The 18,992-nt window shown below is 45.8% G+C and overlaps 1 protein-coding gene across 1 annotated transcript in view; it reads left to right on the top strand.

Moving 5' to 3' along the window:
* fam151a (family with sequence similarity 151 member A) overlaps positions 1 to 18,992 on the top strand; it is a 63,431-nt gene that overhangs the window by 41,960 nt on the left and 2,479 nt on the right. The window contains exons 4-7 of the mRNA XM_070886171.1: positions 1,503 to 1,665; positions 8,708 to 8,932; positions 11,209 to 11,348; positions 14,480 to 14,617. Of these exons, the coding sequence (XP_070742272.1) occupies positions 1,503 to 1,665; positions 8,708 to 8,932; positions 11,209 to 11,348; positions 14,480 to 14,617 (666 nt within the window). The remainder of the gene's footprint in view (positions 1 to 1,502; positions 1,666 to 8,707; positions 8,933 to 11,208; positions 11,349 to 14,479; positions 14,618 to 18,992) is intronic.

Below are 18,992 nucleotides of genomic sequence, written 5' to 3'. Positions count from 1 at the left end.
ATCCCTCTGCACCGCAGCATTTTGTAATCTCTCCCCATTTAAAATAATTAGTTTTTTTATTTTTCCTACCAAAGTGGATAACCTCACATTTTCCAACCTTATACTCCATCTGCCAAATTTTTGTCCACTCACTTAGCCTGTCTATATCCCTTTGCAGATTATTTGCGTCCTCCTCACAACTTGGTTTCTCACCCATCTTTGTATCATCAGCAAATTTGGCTACATTACACTCGGTCCCTTCATCCAAGTCATTAATATAGATTGTAAATAGTTGAGGCCCCAGCACTGATCCCTGTGGCAGTGACAGTTTAAAAATGATCCATTTATCCCGACACTCTGTTTTCTGCTAGTTAGCCAATCCTCTATCCATGCTAATATATTACCTCCAACCCCGTGAACTCTTATCTTGTGCAGTAACCTTTTACATGACACCTTATCGAATGCCTTCTGGAAATCCAAATACACCACATCCACTGGTTCCCCTTTATCCACCCGGCTCGTTACATCCTCAAAGAACTCCAGCAAATTTGTCAAACATGATTTCCCTTTCATAAAACCATGCTGACTCTGCTTGACTGTATTATGATTTTCTAGATATCCTGCTACTACTTCCTTAATAATGGACTCCAGCATTTTCCCAATGACAGATTAACTGGTCTATAGTTTCCTGCTTTCTGTCTCCCTCCTTTCTTAAATAGGGGCATTACATTTGTGGTTTTCCAATCCGCTGGGATTCTCAATCCTCATTTTTAACCTGTGACCGCTGGTATTTGAAATCTTCACCATAGCGAACGACTAGCCTGGATATCTTCACCGGCCCACTTTCTAATCTTCAAAACGTCATTAAGAAGTTTAGCTCACAATGCTCTTGTTGAAATCATTAATTTCTATTTAAAAATAGTAAGCATTTCGTGGTCCGACCTTTTTACTCCACTCATAACATGTTCCAGGCTGAGAACTTGCCATTTTAAGCAACAATCAATGTCCTTTTTAAGCCAATTATTGATCCGATGTTATACTTTGCATCCTATTCCATGACTCCTTATTGAGTGTTGTGGGAATCAGTGGTCCTTTATATTACAGCACTAATGCTGACTTCAGTAGTAGTGCTAAGGCAGGAGAGGGGGTGCTTTTCTGGATGTAGTTGGAATGAGCACTCGACCTTCCCCTACAATCCCGCAGTGCAGTTATAGCGTGGCTGGTCTGTACCAACCTTTCCCAAATGGGGAAGGCCTGTGTTCAGAAAATGAAGGTCACAATTGCTATTTTAAACCATTCTTTGCAGACACAAACTTGCTAATGCATCCGTCTCTCTGTTGCCACCATTGCTTTTGAATCTATCCTGCACTGTAAACAAGGTAGATTACACATCAGAAGCCCCAGAACATTAAGCAGTTCTGCAATATACAAGGGGCCCAAGACATGGACACCATTGAGTGGGAAAGGGTTCAACGGTCATATCAAAGGGTCTGAAGAAGTGATATCAATATAATTTTTCCTAGGTATCAAGTTGGATTTCAAAAGCATCGAGGCAGTGGACCCCTCCCTGGACATCCTGGTGAACAAATCTAATGAAATCAGAATCAACAGACCGGTCTGGTTAAACGCTGACATTCTGATTGGCCCAAATGTCCCAGGATTCATGCGACCCGTCAATGCCTCCAGGTAACGTTAAACCTCGGCACCACCGTCTTCAAATCCAGCGGCACAGTTTTTATTTAACAACCAATGTGAAGCTCATCCTTGTTGCCTCAGTCACACTATTGTAACACATCACGTTGCTGAGAAACCTCACAGAAACCAGCTGACTTTTTTTGCGCTTACATTTTTCCGAATGTAGAAGTGGCAATAAGGCAATAAGGTGTATGAAACTTTTCTGAAGTTGCTTGCTAACGTCATGTCTGTGCCGAGACCCTGTGTTGTGACCATGCAGGATGATGAGTGGACTTGCTGCAGGTCCATCATCAGGTACTTGGTGCCAGGCAGCAGACAGCCAAGAATTGATTGGATTTCCGTGTGTGCATGTGTTCTAGTTCACTCTATCTCTGTCCCTGCTCACATGGCACGTACTGAGCAATTAACTGAGAACTTTTGTGAACTCAGTGGTGATACACTAAATGGTTAAATATCCTGTGAACACTCTCTGTCTAGGCCAATACTTGGGCTAGGCACTGGAGAGTGTGCCAAGGAACAGTAGCCCAGCATGAATCAACACCTCCATGTAGAGGAGGGAATAAAAGAGATTTTTTTTCATAGCCCTCTTCCCCTGCCCTTGCAGAAGCTGCTCCTTCCATACTGCCCTGAACAGATGGCCATAAAAGCTAACGATTAATTTAAATAATTTAAGAACAGTTCTCTAGTTTTCAATCTCTTCTCATCAGACACTGGGCTATTTGTAGAATGTTTTCTGGACACTGTCTGTGTCTTGTTCAAGTAACATAAAAAAAAAATCACATTTTTAGCAAAATTCCTGAAAATTTTTCTCATCAGATCTTTCAGTTTCTTAATAACAATCACGCTGAAATCATGCCTGCATCCCTGTCCCATGATGTAACCATGCCTGCATCCCTGTCCCATGTTTGTAAGAGCCTACGGGTGAATTTCCTTAGAGCTTCTCACTCTGCCACCGTAAGATTGGCAGATACCCAGTTTACACATCAAATGTACTCGAGTGGGAGGAACATACATGTGTCCCAATTATTCTACACAATGCTAGTTCTTGTCCAATGTAATTATAGCTTCCTGCTAAAAATCTAGTTCCTAGTATATAATAGCTGGCTCAGAGTTACAGACTGGAAGCTATTGAGGGATTTGGATTATTTACATAAAGAATAATGAATTCCTAGACAGAGTGACAGGCAGACAATTAATTAAGAGGTTGGACAGTAGTCATTGACTGGATTCTGATCCAGGGATTTTTCCAGTTTACTGAACTAAATAACGAAATAATAATGGGTGCCTGTGAGTGTGAATAACGGTAAATCTAATCTATCATCAACTGAGAAAATGAAATTTTGCCAGTTTATAACTGATACGTCCTTACTACACAGTATAAATGCACACGAGGCCCATGCTTGAGAGAAGTTCAGTCTGTGACCTGTCCTTTATTCCTTAGCACTCAAGTGATGAAGGTGGGTGGAACTTCCCCTTTTATACCTGAAGGTCCAGGTTAGGAGTGTCTCCCACCTAGTGGTCAGTGTTCTCACGGTGTACAACTTAGGTCAGTTTATACATGGGTTACAATGCTGGTTGAATACATGACATCACCTTCCCCCCCAAAGTCTTATGGGGATCACAGGTTGAGTCTCTCTGGTGGTTTACGCTCCCTTGTAGAGCGCCTGAGTTGGGGCTCCGGTTGTTAGGCGCTGGCCTAAGTGTCTGCTGTTTGCAGTACCTCAGGCCTGCCCACAGTGACTGGGCTCTCCTCCCTTTGGTTCTGGTGTTCGGTCACCTGTGGTGGAGTGAACTCTATATCGTGTTCTTCCTCTGCTTCTTCTATGGGGTTGCTGAACCTCCTTTTTGTTTGATCCACATGTTTGCGGCAGATTTGTCCATTGGTAAGTTTAACTACCAGAATCCTATTTCCCTCTTTGGCAACCACAGTGCCTGCGAGCCATTTGGGCCCTGCAGCGTAGTTGAGGACAAAAACAGGATCATTTACATCAATACATCGTGCCCTCGCATTCCTGTCATGGTAGTCATATTGTTACTGGCGCCTGCTCTCGACAATTTCTTTCATGGTGGGGTGTATAAGGGATAATCGGGTTTTGAGCGTCCTTTTCATTAGTAGCTCTGCGGGTGGAACCCCTGTGAGCGAGTGTGGTCGGGATCTATAGGCCAACAGGAGGCGTGATAAGCGGGTTTGTAGGGAACCCCCTTGGAATCTGAGCATTCCCTGTTTGATTATCTGCACTGCTCGTTCTGCCTGGCTGTTTGAGGCCAGCTTGAACGGTGCTGTTCTAACATGGTTAATTCCATTGCCTGCCATGAAGTCCTGGAATTCAGTGCTTGTGAAGCACGGGCCATTGTCGCTAACCAAGATGTCCGGTAGACCGTGGGCGGCGAACATTGCCCGTAGACTTTCTACCGTGGCAGAGGATGTGCTTGAATTTAAAATATCACACTCAATCCATTTGGAGTAGGCGTCTACCACAACCAAAAACATTTTCCCCATGAAAGGACCTGCGTAGTCCACATGGATGCGTGACCAAGGCTTGGCGGGCCATGGCCAGGGGCTAAGGGGGGCTTCCCTGGGTGCATGGCCCAGCTGGGCACACGTGTTGCACCTGCGAACACAAAGTTCTAGATCTGCGTCTATCCCTGGCCACCAAACGTGTGACCTGGCAATTGCCTTCATCATGACAATGCCCGGGTGCCCATTGTGGAGTTCTCTGATGAACACCTCTTTGCCCATCTGGGGCATGACTACACGGTTTCCCCACAGTAGGCAATCGGCCTGAATCGAGAGTTCATCCTTGCGCCTGTGAAATGGTTTAAATTTCTCAGGGCATGCCCTGTACGTGGCTGCCCAGTCCCCATTCAGGACACATTTATTGACTAGAGACAATAGCGGGTCTCTATTTCTCCAGACTTTAATCTGACGGGCTGTCACGGGTGAGCCTTCGCTTCCGAAAGCTTCAACAGCCATGACCATCTCAGCACCATGCTCGGTAGCCCCCTCAGTGGTGGCTAGTGGGAGCCTGCTGAGTGCATCGGCGCAGTTTTCGGTGCCCGGTCTGTGCCGAATTGTGTAGTCATAGGCAGCTAACGTGAGTGCCCACCTCTGTATGCGGGCCGATGCGTTTGCATTTATGGCCTTGTTGTCGGCCAAAAGGGACGTTAGGGGTTTGTGATCTGTCTCCAGCTCAAATTTCCTGCCAAACAGGTACTGGTGCATTTTCTTTACCGCATATACACATGCGAGCGCCTCCTTTTCTACCATCCCGTAGCCCCTTTCTGCCTGGGACAGACTCCTGGAGGCATAAGCTATCGGCTGTAACTGACCCTTGGCATTGACATGCTGTAACACACACCCGACGCCATAGGACGATGCATCGCACGTTAACACAAGTTTCTTACATGGGTCATATAGCGTTAACAGATTGTTGAAACATAACAAATTGCGTGCTCTATTAAAAGCCCTTTCCTGGCTGTCCCCCCAGACCCATTCGTGACCTTTGCATAGGAGCACGTGTAGCGGCTCTAGCAGCGTGCTCAATTTGGGAAGAAAGTTACCAAAATAGTTCAGGAGCCCCAGGAACGAACGCAGCTCCGTCGTGTTACGGGGTCTGGGTGCTCTCTGGATCGCTTCCGTCTTGGATGCAGTAGGGCTGATCCCGTCTGCTGCTACCCTCATCCCCAGGAATTCTACCTCTGGAGCTAGGAAGACGCACTTCGCCTTTTTCAGTCGCAGACCTACCCGGTCCAGTCTGCGTAGCACCTCCTCCAGGTTGTGGAGGTGTTCTTCAGTATCATAACCCGTAATGAGATGTCGTCCTGAAAAACCACCGTCCCTGGAATCGACTTGAGGAGGCTTTCCATATTTCGTTGGAAGATCGCGGCGGCCAAGCGAATCCCGAACGGACATCTGTTGTACTCAAACAACCCCTTGTGTGTCGTGATGGTGGTCAGCTTCTTCGACTCACTCGCCAGCTCCTGGGTCATGTAAGCTGAGGTCAGGTCCAATTTTGAAAAAAGTTTGCCACTGGATAGCGTCGCAAAGTGGTCCTCCGCTCTCGGTAGCGGGTACTGGTCTTGGAGTGACACCCGATTGATGGTGGCCTTATAATCGCCACATATCCTGACCGACCCATCCGCCTTGAGCACCGGCACAATCGGGCTCGCCCAGTCACTGAATTCGACTGGCGAGATGATGCCTTCCCTCAACAGGCGGTCCAATTCGCCTTCTATCTTTTCCCGCATCACGTACGGCACCGCTCTGGCCTTGTGGTGTACTGGTGTGGCGTCCGGGTTTATGTGAATCACTACCTTGGCCCCATGAAAGTGCCAATAATGAGTCAAATTTGTCCAGGACCTGTGAACATGATACTCGCTCCACAGAGGAAATTGCATTGACATCGCCCCATTTCCAGTTCATGACAGCAAGCCAACTCCTCCCCGGTAGTGCGGGACCGTCCCCTGGGACAATCCAGAGTGGCAACCTGTTCTCCGAATCTTTGTGGGTCACGACTACCGTGGCGCTGCCTAGCACCGGAATGATCTGCTTTGTGTAAGTCCGTAGCTGTGCGTCAATCGGCGATAATTTTGGCCTCCTGGCCTTGGATGCCCACAACTTTTCGAACTGTTTGATACTCATCAGGGACTGGCTGGCACCCGTGTCTAACTCCATTGATACTGGGATGCCATTGAGGAGCACTTTCATCATTATCGGTGGCGTCCTGGTGTATGAACTGTATACGTGCTCCACATGAACTCGCTGAACTTCAGCTTCCAGCGATTTCCCCCAGTGTCCATTTCTGCAATTTCTGCAGGTATTTTGCTCATCTCTGCAAACTCCGGCTGAATGTATGCCTCCACGCCTCCAGCATGAGTTGCGGTTTGAAACAAAAGGTCCCTTGCCAGTCGATCGTCCCTGACTGCCCCTGTTATTGTCCTCGAGTGCACCATTAACAGGTGTTGATGGCCCCATTACTGGCCGCATTGTCCCTTGCAATGGCGTGAATCGCTGTTCAGCTTGCCATTGTCTCTGTCGAACTCCCCCTCTGGGTTCGACTACATGTTGGGGCATGCCCGACTGCCCTTGTCTGCCTGGAGAACTGTGTGCTGCTTTAACAATGTTGAATCTCTGTCCCAACCATTCCTTAACACAGTACCTCTCGTCTGTTCTGCTAGTGGCCATGCTCACGTGGTTTAAATCCCAGTTTCTTGTCGCCATTGATACGTCCTTACTATACAGTATAAATGCACACGAGGCCCATGCTTGAGAGAAGGTCAGTCTGTGACCTGTCCTTTATTCCTTAGCACTCAAGTGATGAAGGTGGGTGGAGCTTCCCCTTTTATACCTGAAGGTCCAGGTTAGGAGTGTCTCCCACCTAGTGGTCAGTGTTCTCACGGTGTACAACTTCGGTCAGTTTATACATGGGTTACAATGCTGGTTGAATACATGACAATAACCGTGTACCTTGTAACTGGGTAATGGCTGGGAGCTGCTTGTGATTTAAACAGCATTTCTGCGTTTCATGTTGCTCCTCCTTTTGAACTATTTTCTCTGTCAGTCTCAGTTGGCAGTCTCCTGTTCCTGCTGAGGGATGACATCTCCAAAAGAGATATTGCTGCAGTGTCACATCAGAAAAGGTGTACTCTTTCACCTGCTGTTTGCTTACAAGGGAATTACATTGTTTATTCTTAACTCTTTAGCCTGAGAAAGTGGTTTCAAATATTCTTAGCTAACTAACCTGTGAGTTCTAAATTTAGTACCAGCACACAGATGCCTGGCACATGTGAGCAAGTGAATCACCTCCTGATTCCCCAAAGCCTTTCCACCATCTTCAAGGCACAAGTCAGCAGTGTGATGGAATACTCTCCACTTGTCTGGATGAGTGCAGCTCCAACAACACTCAAGAAGCTTGACACCATCCAGGATAAAGCAGCCCGCTTGATTGGCACCTCATCTACCACCTTAAACATTCACGTCCTCCACTACTGGCGTATCGTGGCTGCAGTGTGTAGTGTCTACAAGAGGCACTGCAAAAATTCGCCAAGGCTTCTTAGATGCCACCTCCAAAACCTTCACCACCTGGAAGGACAAGGACAGCAGGTGCATGGAAACACCACCACCTCCAAGTTCCCCTCCAAGTCGCACACCATCCAGACTTGGACATATATTGCCATTCCTTCACAGTCGCTGAGTTTAAACACCTGGACCTCCCTAACAGCACAGTGGGAGCCCCTTCAACACATGGACTGTAACAGTTGAAGAAGGTGGTCCACCCACCACCTTCTCAAGAGAAAATAGTGATGGGCAATGAATGCTGCCCTGCCCAGCACTGCCCATAGCCCCAGAATTAATTTTTCAAACTCCTAGGACTGTCCAGTGCTTTACTGATATTTTGGAGCTCTACAACGAGAATGAAGCCTGCACATGGGAGGCTTCATAGAAACATAGAAACATAGAAACATAGAAAATAGGTGCAGGAGTAGGCCATTCGGCCCTTCTAGCCTGCACCGCCATTCAATGAGTTCATGGCTGAACATTCAACTTCAGCACCCCATTCCTGCTTTCTCGCCATACCCCTTGATCCCCCTAGTAGTAAGGACCTCATCTAACTCCTTTTTGAATATATTTCGTGAATTGGCCTCAACAACTTTCTGTGGTAGAGAATTCCACAGGTTCACCACTCTCTGGGTGAAGAAGTTCCTCCGCATCTCGGTCCTAAATGGCTTACCCCTTATCCTTAGACTGTGACCTCTGGTTCTGGACTTCCCCAACATTGGGAACATTCTTCCTGCATCTAACCTGTCTAACCCCGTCAGAATTTTAAATGTTTCTATGAGGTCTCCTCTCATTCTTCTGAACTCCAGTGAATACAAGCCCAGTTGATCCAGTCTTTCTTGATAGGTCAGTCCCGCCATTCAGGAGAAGCAGTACCTGGCTGCAGGAAGTACTATATTTTAAACAGACACTTGATATTGAATTCTTGTTGAATGATTTCTGATTCTGATTTGATCTGTAAAATGTTTCATGTAGGTTCCTGGATCTTATTGAGCAGAAGTTCCCAGATGTCACCCTCTCCCCTGGCTGGATGTCGCTGTACTTGCCTCTGCTCGCAACCAAACCCTACACTCGAAAGATGGTGGAAGAGATGTACGGCCTGGTTAAAGGATTACCGCAACGTATCACGTTCCCTGTCCGTGCTGTGTTATTGAAGCCAGCTTGGCCACATTTTAGTTGGCTACTCAGTCAGTCACCAAGGTAACTGCAAAGGAATGTTAACTAACAAAGCCATTATGTTTATTTTAGCTGTTTTTATATTGATGCAGTTTAATTTGGATCCTGGGGCGTGAGTGTATGTGTGAGTGAGTGTAGATTTGTGAGTGAGTGTATGTTTGTGAGTGTAGGTTTGTGAGTGAGTGAGTGTTTGTGAGTGAGTGTAGGCTTGTGAGCGAGTGTGTAGGCTTGTGAGCGAGTGTGTAGGTTTGTGAGTGAGTGAGTGTATGTTTGTGAGTGAGTGTGAATGTGAATGTGAGTGAGTGTGAATGTGAATTTGTGAGTGAGTGCAGTGAGTGTGAATGTGTGAGTGAGTGTAGGTTTGTGAGTGAGTGAGTGTAGGTTTGTGAGTGAGTGAGTGTACATTTGTGAGTGGTTGAGACTGAGACCACCCTCCTCGTGCTTGTGCTGTTAAAGTAAACTCTCTAATCTCAGTGCCTGTCTTGGAGATCCATGAAAAATAAAGTCTATGAGCAATGCTCCCCAATTAATCCGGAGGTCCCACATAGGCCGCTCACCAGCCGCGCCGCTGGAAGAGATACCCTGCATGTGCGGTTGTGCAGCAAATTTAAAGGGACTGTGCACCAAAAAAATGAGTGGGAATATCATTTAAGAGTCTGATGCTGGGAAGGAGTGGTGGTGTCAGTTAAGGGAGACAGACACATCAGAATCTGGCTCGGGGATGTTGTTTTCCAAATTAAAATGGGGCCAATATATAAAGAGCTTTAGGTGTTATGGAAAGCGGCTTGAAGGTCACATTGTCAGCAGAGTGCTTCATACACAACAGCCCTGCTGCAGGACGAGGTCAGGGCGATGACTTGATCCCAGGCCTCCGCTGCCGTCATCTCCTCCTCACAGTGAAGTTGAATTCCGAGACTAGGATGCCCGATGTGCTGTACTGCATGCCAATCTTGGGCATGCCCCTCTCTTTAAAAATGGGCATGTGTCCAATGGCCGTGATGTGTAGGCTGGTAACTGGGCGGGGGTGGGAGGGGAGGCTGGTGGGGGATGATCAAATACCACAAGAAGGATGTTTGAATTTAGTTTTACTCCCTGCTATCTGGCAGCTGGTAATGGTAAGATGATGAGAGTGATGCCTGGAGTTTTTGTTTATCTAGTAATTAAATATAATTAGCAAAGTCACTCACTGATAACCATGGGCGCCCATCTTGCACAGCTCTGGAATGAGACTGAAGGTTGGTTAATTGTTTAACTTGACTCATGGCCAGAATCAACTCAAAATCATTAATTTTAATCTTTTTAAATACAACCATTGTATTCACAAGAAAAAAGATATAAAGATTATATTAATTTCTTGCTGATAAAAAAGTTGTTTTCTCCCCTACTGAACAGCCCGTGTTACAATTTACATTCATATCCTTTTAATTCAAAGTCGCTTAATTCAAATTATATCAGAATTCATTTTATTTTACGAAGTTCCCACCTTACTGTGCTATTTACTTTGGTTAAATCGAGTTATTAGATATTTTGTTTTTGTTTTAAGCACAATAACAAGTGGGCGTCAGAAGTAGATTGGAAGGCCGCGGGAGATTGGATAATCCCCAGGAATGTTGGCGGGAGAGTGGTGGAACCCTGGGTAATGGGGTAACAGCGTGTCAGCCAGTTACACCGTTTCCATGGTAGCCCAGGATCGCTGTGCTGTGAATGTGTCAGTGCTGGGGAATGCAATGCTCTGGGCAACCATCAATGTCCAGTGTTCCAGATCAGGTGCAGGTCAGATGCAAAACTCAGAAGAGCAGCCCCTACTGCATTGACGGAAGTATTTGTCTGTATCACTTAGTGCAACATCACTTGGTGCATTTGTCCTGCAATCAACCTCAGCATCCACCAGAGTATGGAGGGGTATATATCCACTAGTCAACCCCCTCCCCCCCACCCCCCCCACAGGCTAGGGAAGGGTATATATCCACTAGTCAACCCCCAGTCTAAAGAGAGTTATATATCTACTAGAGTCACCACCCCCCCCCCCCCCACCAGACTAGGGAGGGGTATATATCCACTAGTCACCTCCTTCCCCTTCCCCAGGCTAGGGAGGGGTAAATATCCACTAGTCACCCGCCCCCAAAACTAGGGAGGGGTATATATCCACTAGACCCACCCCTCCCCACCCAGATGAGGGAAGAAAATGTAAAGAATGTATTAGTTGAATCTTTGTACATGGAAATTTACAGAAAAGTTCAGCGTTCTTCTTAAGCAGTCTGCCTATCTCATTTCTAATGATTGTTTGTGTATGTCTTTAGGTACAGCCTCACTCTGTGGCAGGGATCAATTGATCCCATCACTGTGGAAGATCTCTTAATTTTCAGAGACAACAGCAACATTGAACAAATCTATTATGACATTTATGAACCTGTTTTGTCTGAATTCAAACAAATTGCACGTATGTACTCAAGTCTATTTCAATTCATTGTATTCTTTTTTTTTACTACTTTCCGCACTGCACACCTTTTCTTGGGAAAGAGGGCAAGCCAGAGCACAGCCTGCGATGAATCTCCATCCAGTCATCCTGCCTCCTTCTGGGAGGTTGTTCAGGTTCTGCTCATGGGTTTCCCATTCCAGCAGCTTTGCGGTTTTTTGTGGCATGGTGCATCGAAACCCGACCTGCTGCACCACTGCACAACCCCAATTACGTGAACTTTTAACTATTTTTTTACTGTGTGGTTATGATCACGCTACTGCTGTGGGTTGCTGTCTGAATATTAAACCTCTGAGTAACAGTCGTGTCTTGGAGGGGGGAAGGGGGCACGAGGTGGGGGTGGGGGTGGGGGAGGGCGGAGAGAGCGACTCAATGATGTCACAGCATGAATATACTTCATTCCTTGAAAAAATTGTCCACAAACTCTCACCCACAACTGAATTCAGGCAGTCCCAGGTCAGGCACAGCAAGTTAGATGTAGACCAAAGCCTCAAGAAGCACTCATCAGCCAGCTGCAGCATGGGATATTTGCACAGTAAAGCTCCATCTGTATTGCAATGTGTCCCAACCTCCTAAATGCACATATCACATCGGCAATCGTCACATCAGCCTCTCTAAGTGAGATTGTCGGAAATTGATCTCATTAGCCCCAATTTTGCGGTTAGCGGTGAACAAACGGCATCAGCTGTTCATTACACTTACACTTGCCCACAGACTTTCTGTGAGCTTTTGCCCTGGAACTTGTGGTGATTAGAGAGCCATTTCAGCACAGTGCCCTCTACAGGAGATCTGGGATTTGAGTGAACAGGATAGCAACTGTATGACTCCTTAACCAATCAGATTGAAGAATCCTTACTGAGCAGCGCAGAGTCTGAACCAGGAAGTGTAAGTTAGAATAGTGAATTCAACGTCAAATCAGGTACAGAAGCGAAATATAGAGAGAGAAAGAAAGATGGGATTAAGAGAGATAAATGAGACAGAATTAAAAAGTAAAAAAAAATGTATTTACATTTTTTTAATTCTTTAACTATAATCAAAATCTGAAGGAAGAAACTGCACACTTGTAAAAGTTAATTTTCAGTGCCAGAGAGGTTGTTTGTCAGTAATTAAGACTTCCATATATTTCAATGCCAAGTCTCTCGGCGAGATATCGGTATAGTGAAGCTTCTAGTGGAGCAGGACAACTTGGACAGCAACTTCTTATTTTCTGCAACCCTGGAAGTTGCTGTCCGATTTATTCCTTAATAACATTAAGCGCTGGTATCCTCATTGTTATTTCTACCGCAAAATCCGAGCCATTTTAGGCCAGGTCGTCTGTTCCAGATCGCTGTCCAGTGACCTCACTGCTGGAAGACATAGTTATTAGATGGAATTGGACTTGGTTGTGCTCTCTTTCCCCTTTTTCCACAACGACCTCCCCCCCTGCCCAATACAGTGGAATATTCTGGCATCATGCACTCTAGATTCACCGAAAGGCCACTTGTAGTCCTGCAAGAATCAGCCTCTCCAGGAGAGGTGGGTGTAATGTATTTGCTTCATGGGTTCTTTGCTTAAGAATTCATAGCAACACATTCCTAAAAAGAACTAGTTGGTTTATTAACAAAGGTCTAACAATCACACTACACATTACCAGTTCATCCACTAGGCTCACAACTGCATGCGTGGCTGATCCCAAAGGCGGGCAGGGGAAACGTTACAAGGACACCCTCAAAGCCACCCTGATAAAGTGAGACATCCCTACTGACACTTGGGAGTTCCTGGCCATAGACCGCCCTAAGTGGAGGAAGTGCATTCGGGAGGGCGCTGAGCACCTCGAGTCTCATCGTTGAGAGCATGCAGAAATCAAGCACAGACAGCAGAAGGAGCGTGCGGCAAACCAGTCCCACCCACCCTTTCCCTCAACGACTATCTGTCCCACCTGTGGCAGAGACTGTGGTTCTCGTATTGGACTGTACAGCCACCTAAGGACTCATTCTAAGAGTGGAAGCAAGTCTTCCTCTATTCCGAGGGACTGCCTATGATGATGAGACCCAACTGACTGGGATTTTATTGAGTCTTGTGAACATCATGTGACTAGCTAAGCCACTCACCCTGCAACAGCTCTACAACTCTTTTGGGGACACAAAATAAACATTAGTTCAAGTGCCCCCCGATCTGGGGGACACTCCAGACATTTTCAACTGCCCCTTTTTTTTGTGTTTTTTTTTTTGATTTTTTTTTTGGGCATTAAAATCATAAATTTTACAAGCGCCCCCCTATAAAAGGGGAGGGGGACACTAAACCCGGCAATTAAAACAAATTAAACTATAAAACATATAAAATCAAATTAAAATTTGGTTGCCGGGGGTGATGATGCACTCCAGTCTCTCCGGTGCCCACCTCTCACGGAAGGCCGCGAGCATACCGGTGGACACCGCGTGCTCCATCTCTAAGGACACCCTGGCCCGGATGTAGACGCGGAAGAGAGGCAGGCAGTCAGGCTGAACGACCCCCTCGACCGCCCGCTGCCTGGACCGGCTGATGGCACCCTTGGCCGTGCCCAGGAGCAGTCCTACGAGGAGGCCCTCGGACCTACCCGCTCCCCTCCGTACAGGGTGCCCAAAGATCAGGAGTGTGGGTCTGAAGTGCAACCAGAAATTGAGGAGCAGCCCCTTTAAATAATGGAACAGGGGCTGCAACCTTGCGCATTCAGTAAAAACATGGAACACGGACTCCTCCAGACCGCAGAAATTGCAGGCGGCCTGGGAGCCCATGAACCGGCTTAAAAATTTATTGCACGGGACTGCTCCGTGCACCACCCTCCAGGCCAAGTCCCCAATAAATAGTGGGAGGACTCCCGCGAAGAGTGCACTCCATCGGGGAGCCCCGCCTCCTCCGGACGGCAAGATGTTACGCCATGGCGTGTCCGGACGGCAGACGAGGATGGCAAGGTTGAGAGCAACAGCTCGACAAACCTGTGAGCATACTCACAGGTGCATCCATTACAGTGGAGGACATTTGGAACAAAGCAAAAAGTGAAAGTAAATTTGCTAAGTAGTTTCCCTGGAGAGTTAAAATGTAATTTAATGCAGTTAATCTACTTTCACTGTGCACAGTACAGACAAACCGAAGCAAAAGGTTTTACCCCGGTGGGAAGCTACTGGACTATTTCCCCCATCAAGATCCCGATGAGCTGCAGATCAAATGGTTTGACATTGGGAACACAGAGCTTGACTTGATGGAACTACTTCAAGGTAACAACATTTTCTGTAGTTAACATTTTCGGTCACATTGCACGATTTACAGTCATGACAGTTTTGAGCCACAGCTGCCTCAAACCTCAACCGAAAAAAAAAATCATAATGAAAATGAAAGTTATTGCCGTGGAAATTCCGGCCTCCCCGGGCCCGTACGAAGTTTCTATGGACCCAGGAAGGCATCGGAAAAGCCGGTTTTCGGCGTAGAATGTGCACACGCTGAAAATCGGCTTTTCCAATCTGTCAAGATGGAGCTTGACAGATGATCCGCAGAGCGGGAGCGAGGACATCAGTATGAGCAAGATTGTGATATTTACGCATATCTTGCCCAGCAAATATCCTCAAAAATCTTGCGCCTGAAAGAGCTGGCTACTTTTACAGGTGCAAATGTTTAAAAACATACATAAACATTAAAATTAAATTAAATAAATAGATATGAAAACATATTTTATTGTTAAAAAAACCCTCCCCACCATGGTACATTTATTTTAAGGCATAATTAAAAAAACTTTTTAAAAAGGCGGGAAAATATATATTTTTATAAGAACTTTAAATTAAATGAATCTTAAATATGTAGTGTATTTTTCTATTTTTTATTAGTGTTTTGTGTGTTTGGGGGGGGTTTCTCATTCATAATGGGAACTCCAACTTACAGAGTTCCCATTATTATGAATGAGAAAATACTGTACCTTGATTGGCTGCCCAGAGCCATGTGACTCCAGCTCCAGCATATGGACATCCCAATGTACACGCGCTCTGATGCGTAGGGAGTGAAGGCCTCAGGATCGGAAGCTTGAGCTGGTGCAGCACCTTCAGGTGAGTACGCATTTTTTTTTTCTTTTTTCAGTAGTTTGCCCACGGGAAGATCTCGATTGGGATTTCTGGGCCAATAAAACTTAAACTTATATTTTCTGAGGGCATTTTTTTCAACAAGATTATTGCTAGATCATTTTACTGTGTGCAATGGAGACGCTTATGCTCTGCTGAGTTGTATCTCTGCCTGTGGAGCAGCTGATTTAGAAACACCATTTATTCCATCTTCTGTCAAATGCACAATCCACAATTAATCTCGCAGCTCTGTAACAAATCTTCCCCCAAATCGATGTGAATGGGATGAATTTTGTGCTATTTGGGTGCTTCTAAATTCCTCTGATTATGATTCAGTTACACATGCAGACAGAGGAGGTAAACATAGCTTCAGGTTATGATGTTCAAGCATAACTTGGAGACCCTGATACTACGTGACACAAGAAGTAAAGCTACACTGCCCCAGTGAGCATTCCCAGGCCAGGTAGAATATGAGACAGTCAAAGAATAAAGCTCCCTCTATGCTGCCTCATCACACACTTCTAGTATTGCACAGGCTAAACGCAGACAAAAGCCCCTTCTATGCTGCACTAGTGAGAGCTCTCTGGTCAGGTATAGTATGGGTTGGGTATAGAATAATCTCCCTCTATCCTGCCCCAACAGTGTAACTTTACCCTATTTTAAAAGAAAACCTCCTATCATGCACCAACTTCTCTGAGTGAAATTTAATCATGAGCAGTTTTGTGCAGTGGCCTCATACTATAGGAACGTGGCATGAATTGTCAAACTTAGTCCTTACAACCAGCTGAGCAAGCAGACTTTTATCCCATCAGTTTGGTGTGGTTTTGAGTCTGGGTCGAAAAAGTGAAAGTTCACTGTGCTATAATGCAGGGGGAGACACGGTGGTGCACTGGCTCATCACTCAAACGCTGTGACGGCCTTCACTAGAATTGCAATTATTTGAGCTTATTCAGGGTCTAATTTCCCTGGCAGTGATGATATTACCAATGTTACAGGTATGAAAGTACAATGGGGCCAGAAAGGCTAATAGTGAAACACCTCAGAGAGCTTGCAAAGATCTTCGTCTGCAAAGTCCTGAAAAAATGCTGTGTAATGTAACTGGATATAATGATGTTACAGATATCTGCACTCCACAGAATGTTTATGCTCTTCATTCTTTGACCTGCGGAGTGCAGGTGTCTCAGTGTCATCTTCATATCTAATTACAGACTCAGCAGAGATAATAAAATGTCCCTTTCACTTCAGAATATATAAATTCAGAATTACAACTGAAATAAAAATGAACACAGCCTGCAGATTCTTTAAACCTCAGAGCCTTTACTAGAAATATTACCTTGATAAGAACTATTATCTTTAAAGAAAGGAATAACCCTCAGAACACTTCACAGCCAAAGGAAGTACTTTTTGAAGGAGCATTGCTGTTTTCTAGTTGAATTGCAGCAGTCAATTTGCTGCAGCAAGGTCCCATAAGCAGCAATGAGATAAATATCAGATATTCTGTTTTAGTGATGTTGGTTGAGGACACTGAGAAAATTCCTCTGCTCTTCTTCGAATAATGCCATGGGATCTTTGGAAAGTGCTGCACTCCCTCAGTGCTGCCCTGGATTGTTAGCCTAGATTGTGTGTGTAGATCTTTGGCGTGGGGCTTGATTCAGAGGAGAGAGTGCTATCACTGAGCCAAGCTGATGCATAAATAGAAATCAAGCTACATCTCACCCTCTTCTGCTACTCATTTTAAAAGTCTCCCCCCTCAAATATATAGGTATTTTTGGTAGCTCGTTCTCTTTAGTTCCAAGACATTTATCATTCAGGCATTCAAGGTTTGGTATCACCCTAACCGGACCTGAAACTCAATGTGTGGGAATCATGAGAGTGATCTTGCGGCCTCTCTAAGATGCAGTGTGCTCGCCTGGGGCTTGATGAAGGCTGAGTGACAGGTATGTAGTATAGACGCCGCAGTAGGTAATCATGCAGTCATACACTGAGGGGTTCCATAGATATTGGGCCTGAAATTCCGGTCGGTGACTTCTTTCGGACAAACGCCTCCGACCCGAGAATTTTTTATGAATTTACCTGGTGTTCCCAGAGGCCCCTGCGATTCTGGTGGGGAGGCTTTCTCTTCTCGCATTTCGGAGTGTGCTCCCATCCTTGACATTCAGACGCAGAAGGTGCAGTCACACGTACACAACCAATCAGGTACAGTATTCTCATTAATAGCAATGAGAACTCCGTATCTACGAGTTCTTATTGCTATTAATGAGAAAAATACCCAAATATACTAAACACAATATAAAAAATAAAAAACACACTTCACATATTTAACATTAATTGAAATTGAAGTTCATTAAATGTTTTAGAAAAAAAAGTATTTTTTTAAGTGTTTTAATTTGTGTTTTTAAATTTTATTTTTAATATGTTTTTTTATGTTTTAAAACTCTTATGCTGGTAAAAGTAAGCTACCAGGCGCAAGAGTTTGATGGACATTCACTGGGCAAGAAATGGGCAAATAGGGCAATCTTGCCCATGTGAATGTCCTTCTCCCAAAGATGTGGAGGATCTGTCAAGCCAGAACTTGACAGATCGGAAAAGCCGGTTTTCAGTGCATGTGTGCCGAGCGGCGAAAACCTGCTTTTGCGATGGCTCCCCGGGTCCGTACACACTTCTTATGGACCAGGGGAGGCCGCGATTTCAGGGCAAATATAAAGTGCTAGAGTGAAGCCAAACCTCAAGATCAGATCACAATCTTCTGGCAGAGGCCCAGCACTGCTCACGTGAGCTGCAAAACAAATGTGACCGTGGGAGCTCCTATTATGATTCTTGGTAGTCTGTTGTATCCAACAAAGACGTTGATGTGCTAATCATCAATGGCATGTGTCTTCAGGTGGCTGTATAGGCCAATTCTGGATGCACATAGTCTCTTGCACGTCGAACAAGGGAAGTTCGATGTGCCTGATGCTGACAGTACTGCCACCTGATGTCGTCTATCTTTAGTGTTCCGCAGGCGTTGACATCGGCTTTCTTCGAAGGTCTGGCAGGCAGTCCTCATGAGGGTTCGCCACTGGATTTTATTAGCTGCTGTATTCTCGAGGTCCTTTGGTCGGATGCCACAGTACTGGAGGTTAGCCTTGATGCAATCTTTGTAGCGCTTGCGGGGGCGCCCCTGGTGTCTTTGACCTTCACAGAGCTCGCCGTGAAGAAGCTGACAAGGGATCCTTGACTCATCCATGCGGGTGACATGTCCAGCCCACCGGAACTGGGCTCGCATGATCATCACCTCGATGCTAGTTGATTGTGCTCTCTCCAGAACCTCAAAGTTTGACACCCGGTCTTGCCAGTGTATGTGGAGTATAGATCTGAGGCTGCGCATATGGAAAGCTTCCAATTTTTTGATCTGTAAGGTGTCTAGGTCTCACATCCATAAAGGAGAGATGAGAGAACGACTGCTCTATACACCAACAGTTTAGTTGACAGTCGGATGTGGTGGTGACTCAACACCTTAGTGCGTAAGCGACCAAGTGCCTGGCTGGCTTTACAGATCCTTGCA

The sequence above is a fragment of the Pristiophorus japonicus genome, chromosome 8 (genome assembly GCF_044704955.1).
Source record: "Pristiophorus japonicus isolate sPriJap1 chromosome 8, sPriJap1.hap1, whole genome shotgun sequence".
NCBI lineage: Eukaryota > Metazoa > Chordata > Chondrichthyes > Pristiophoridae > Pristiophorus > Pristiophorus japonicus.
This window is presented reverse-complemented; position numbering and strand designations above follow the sequence as displayed.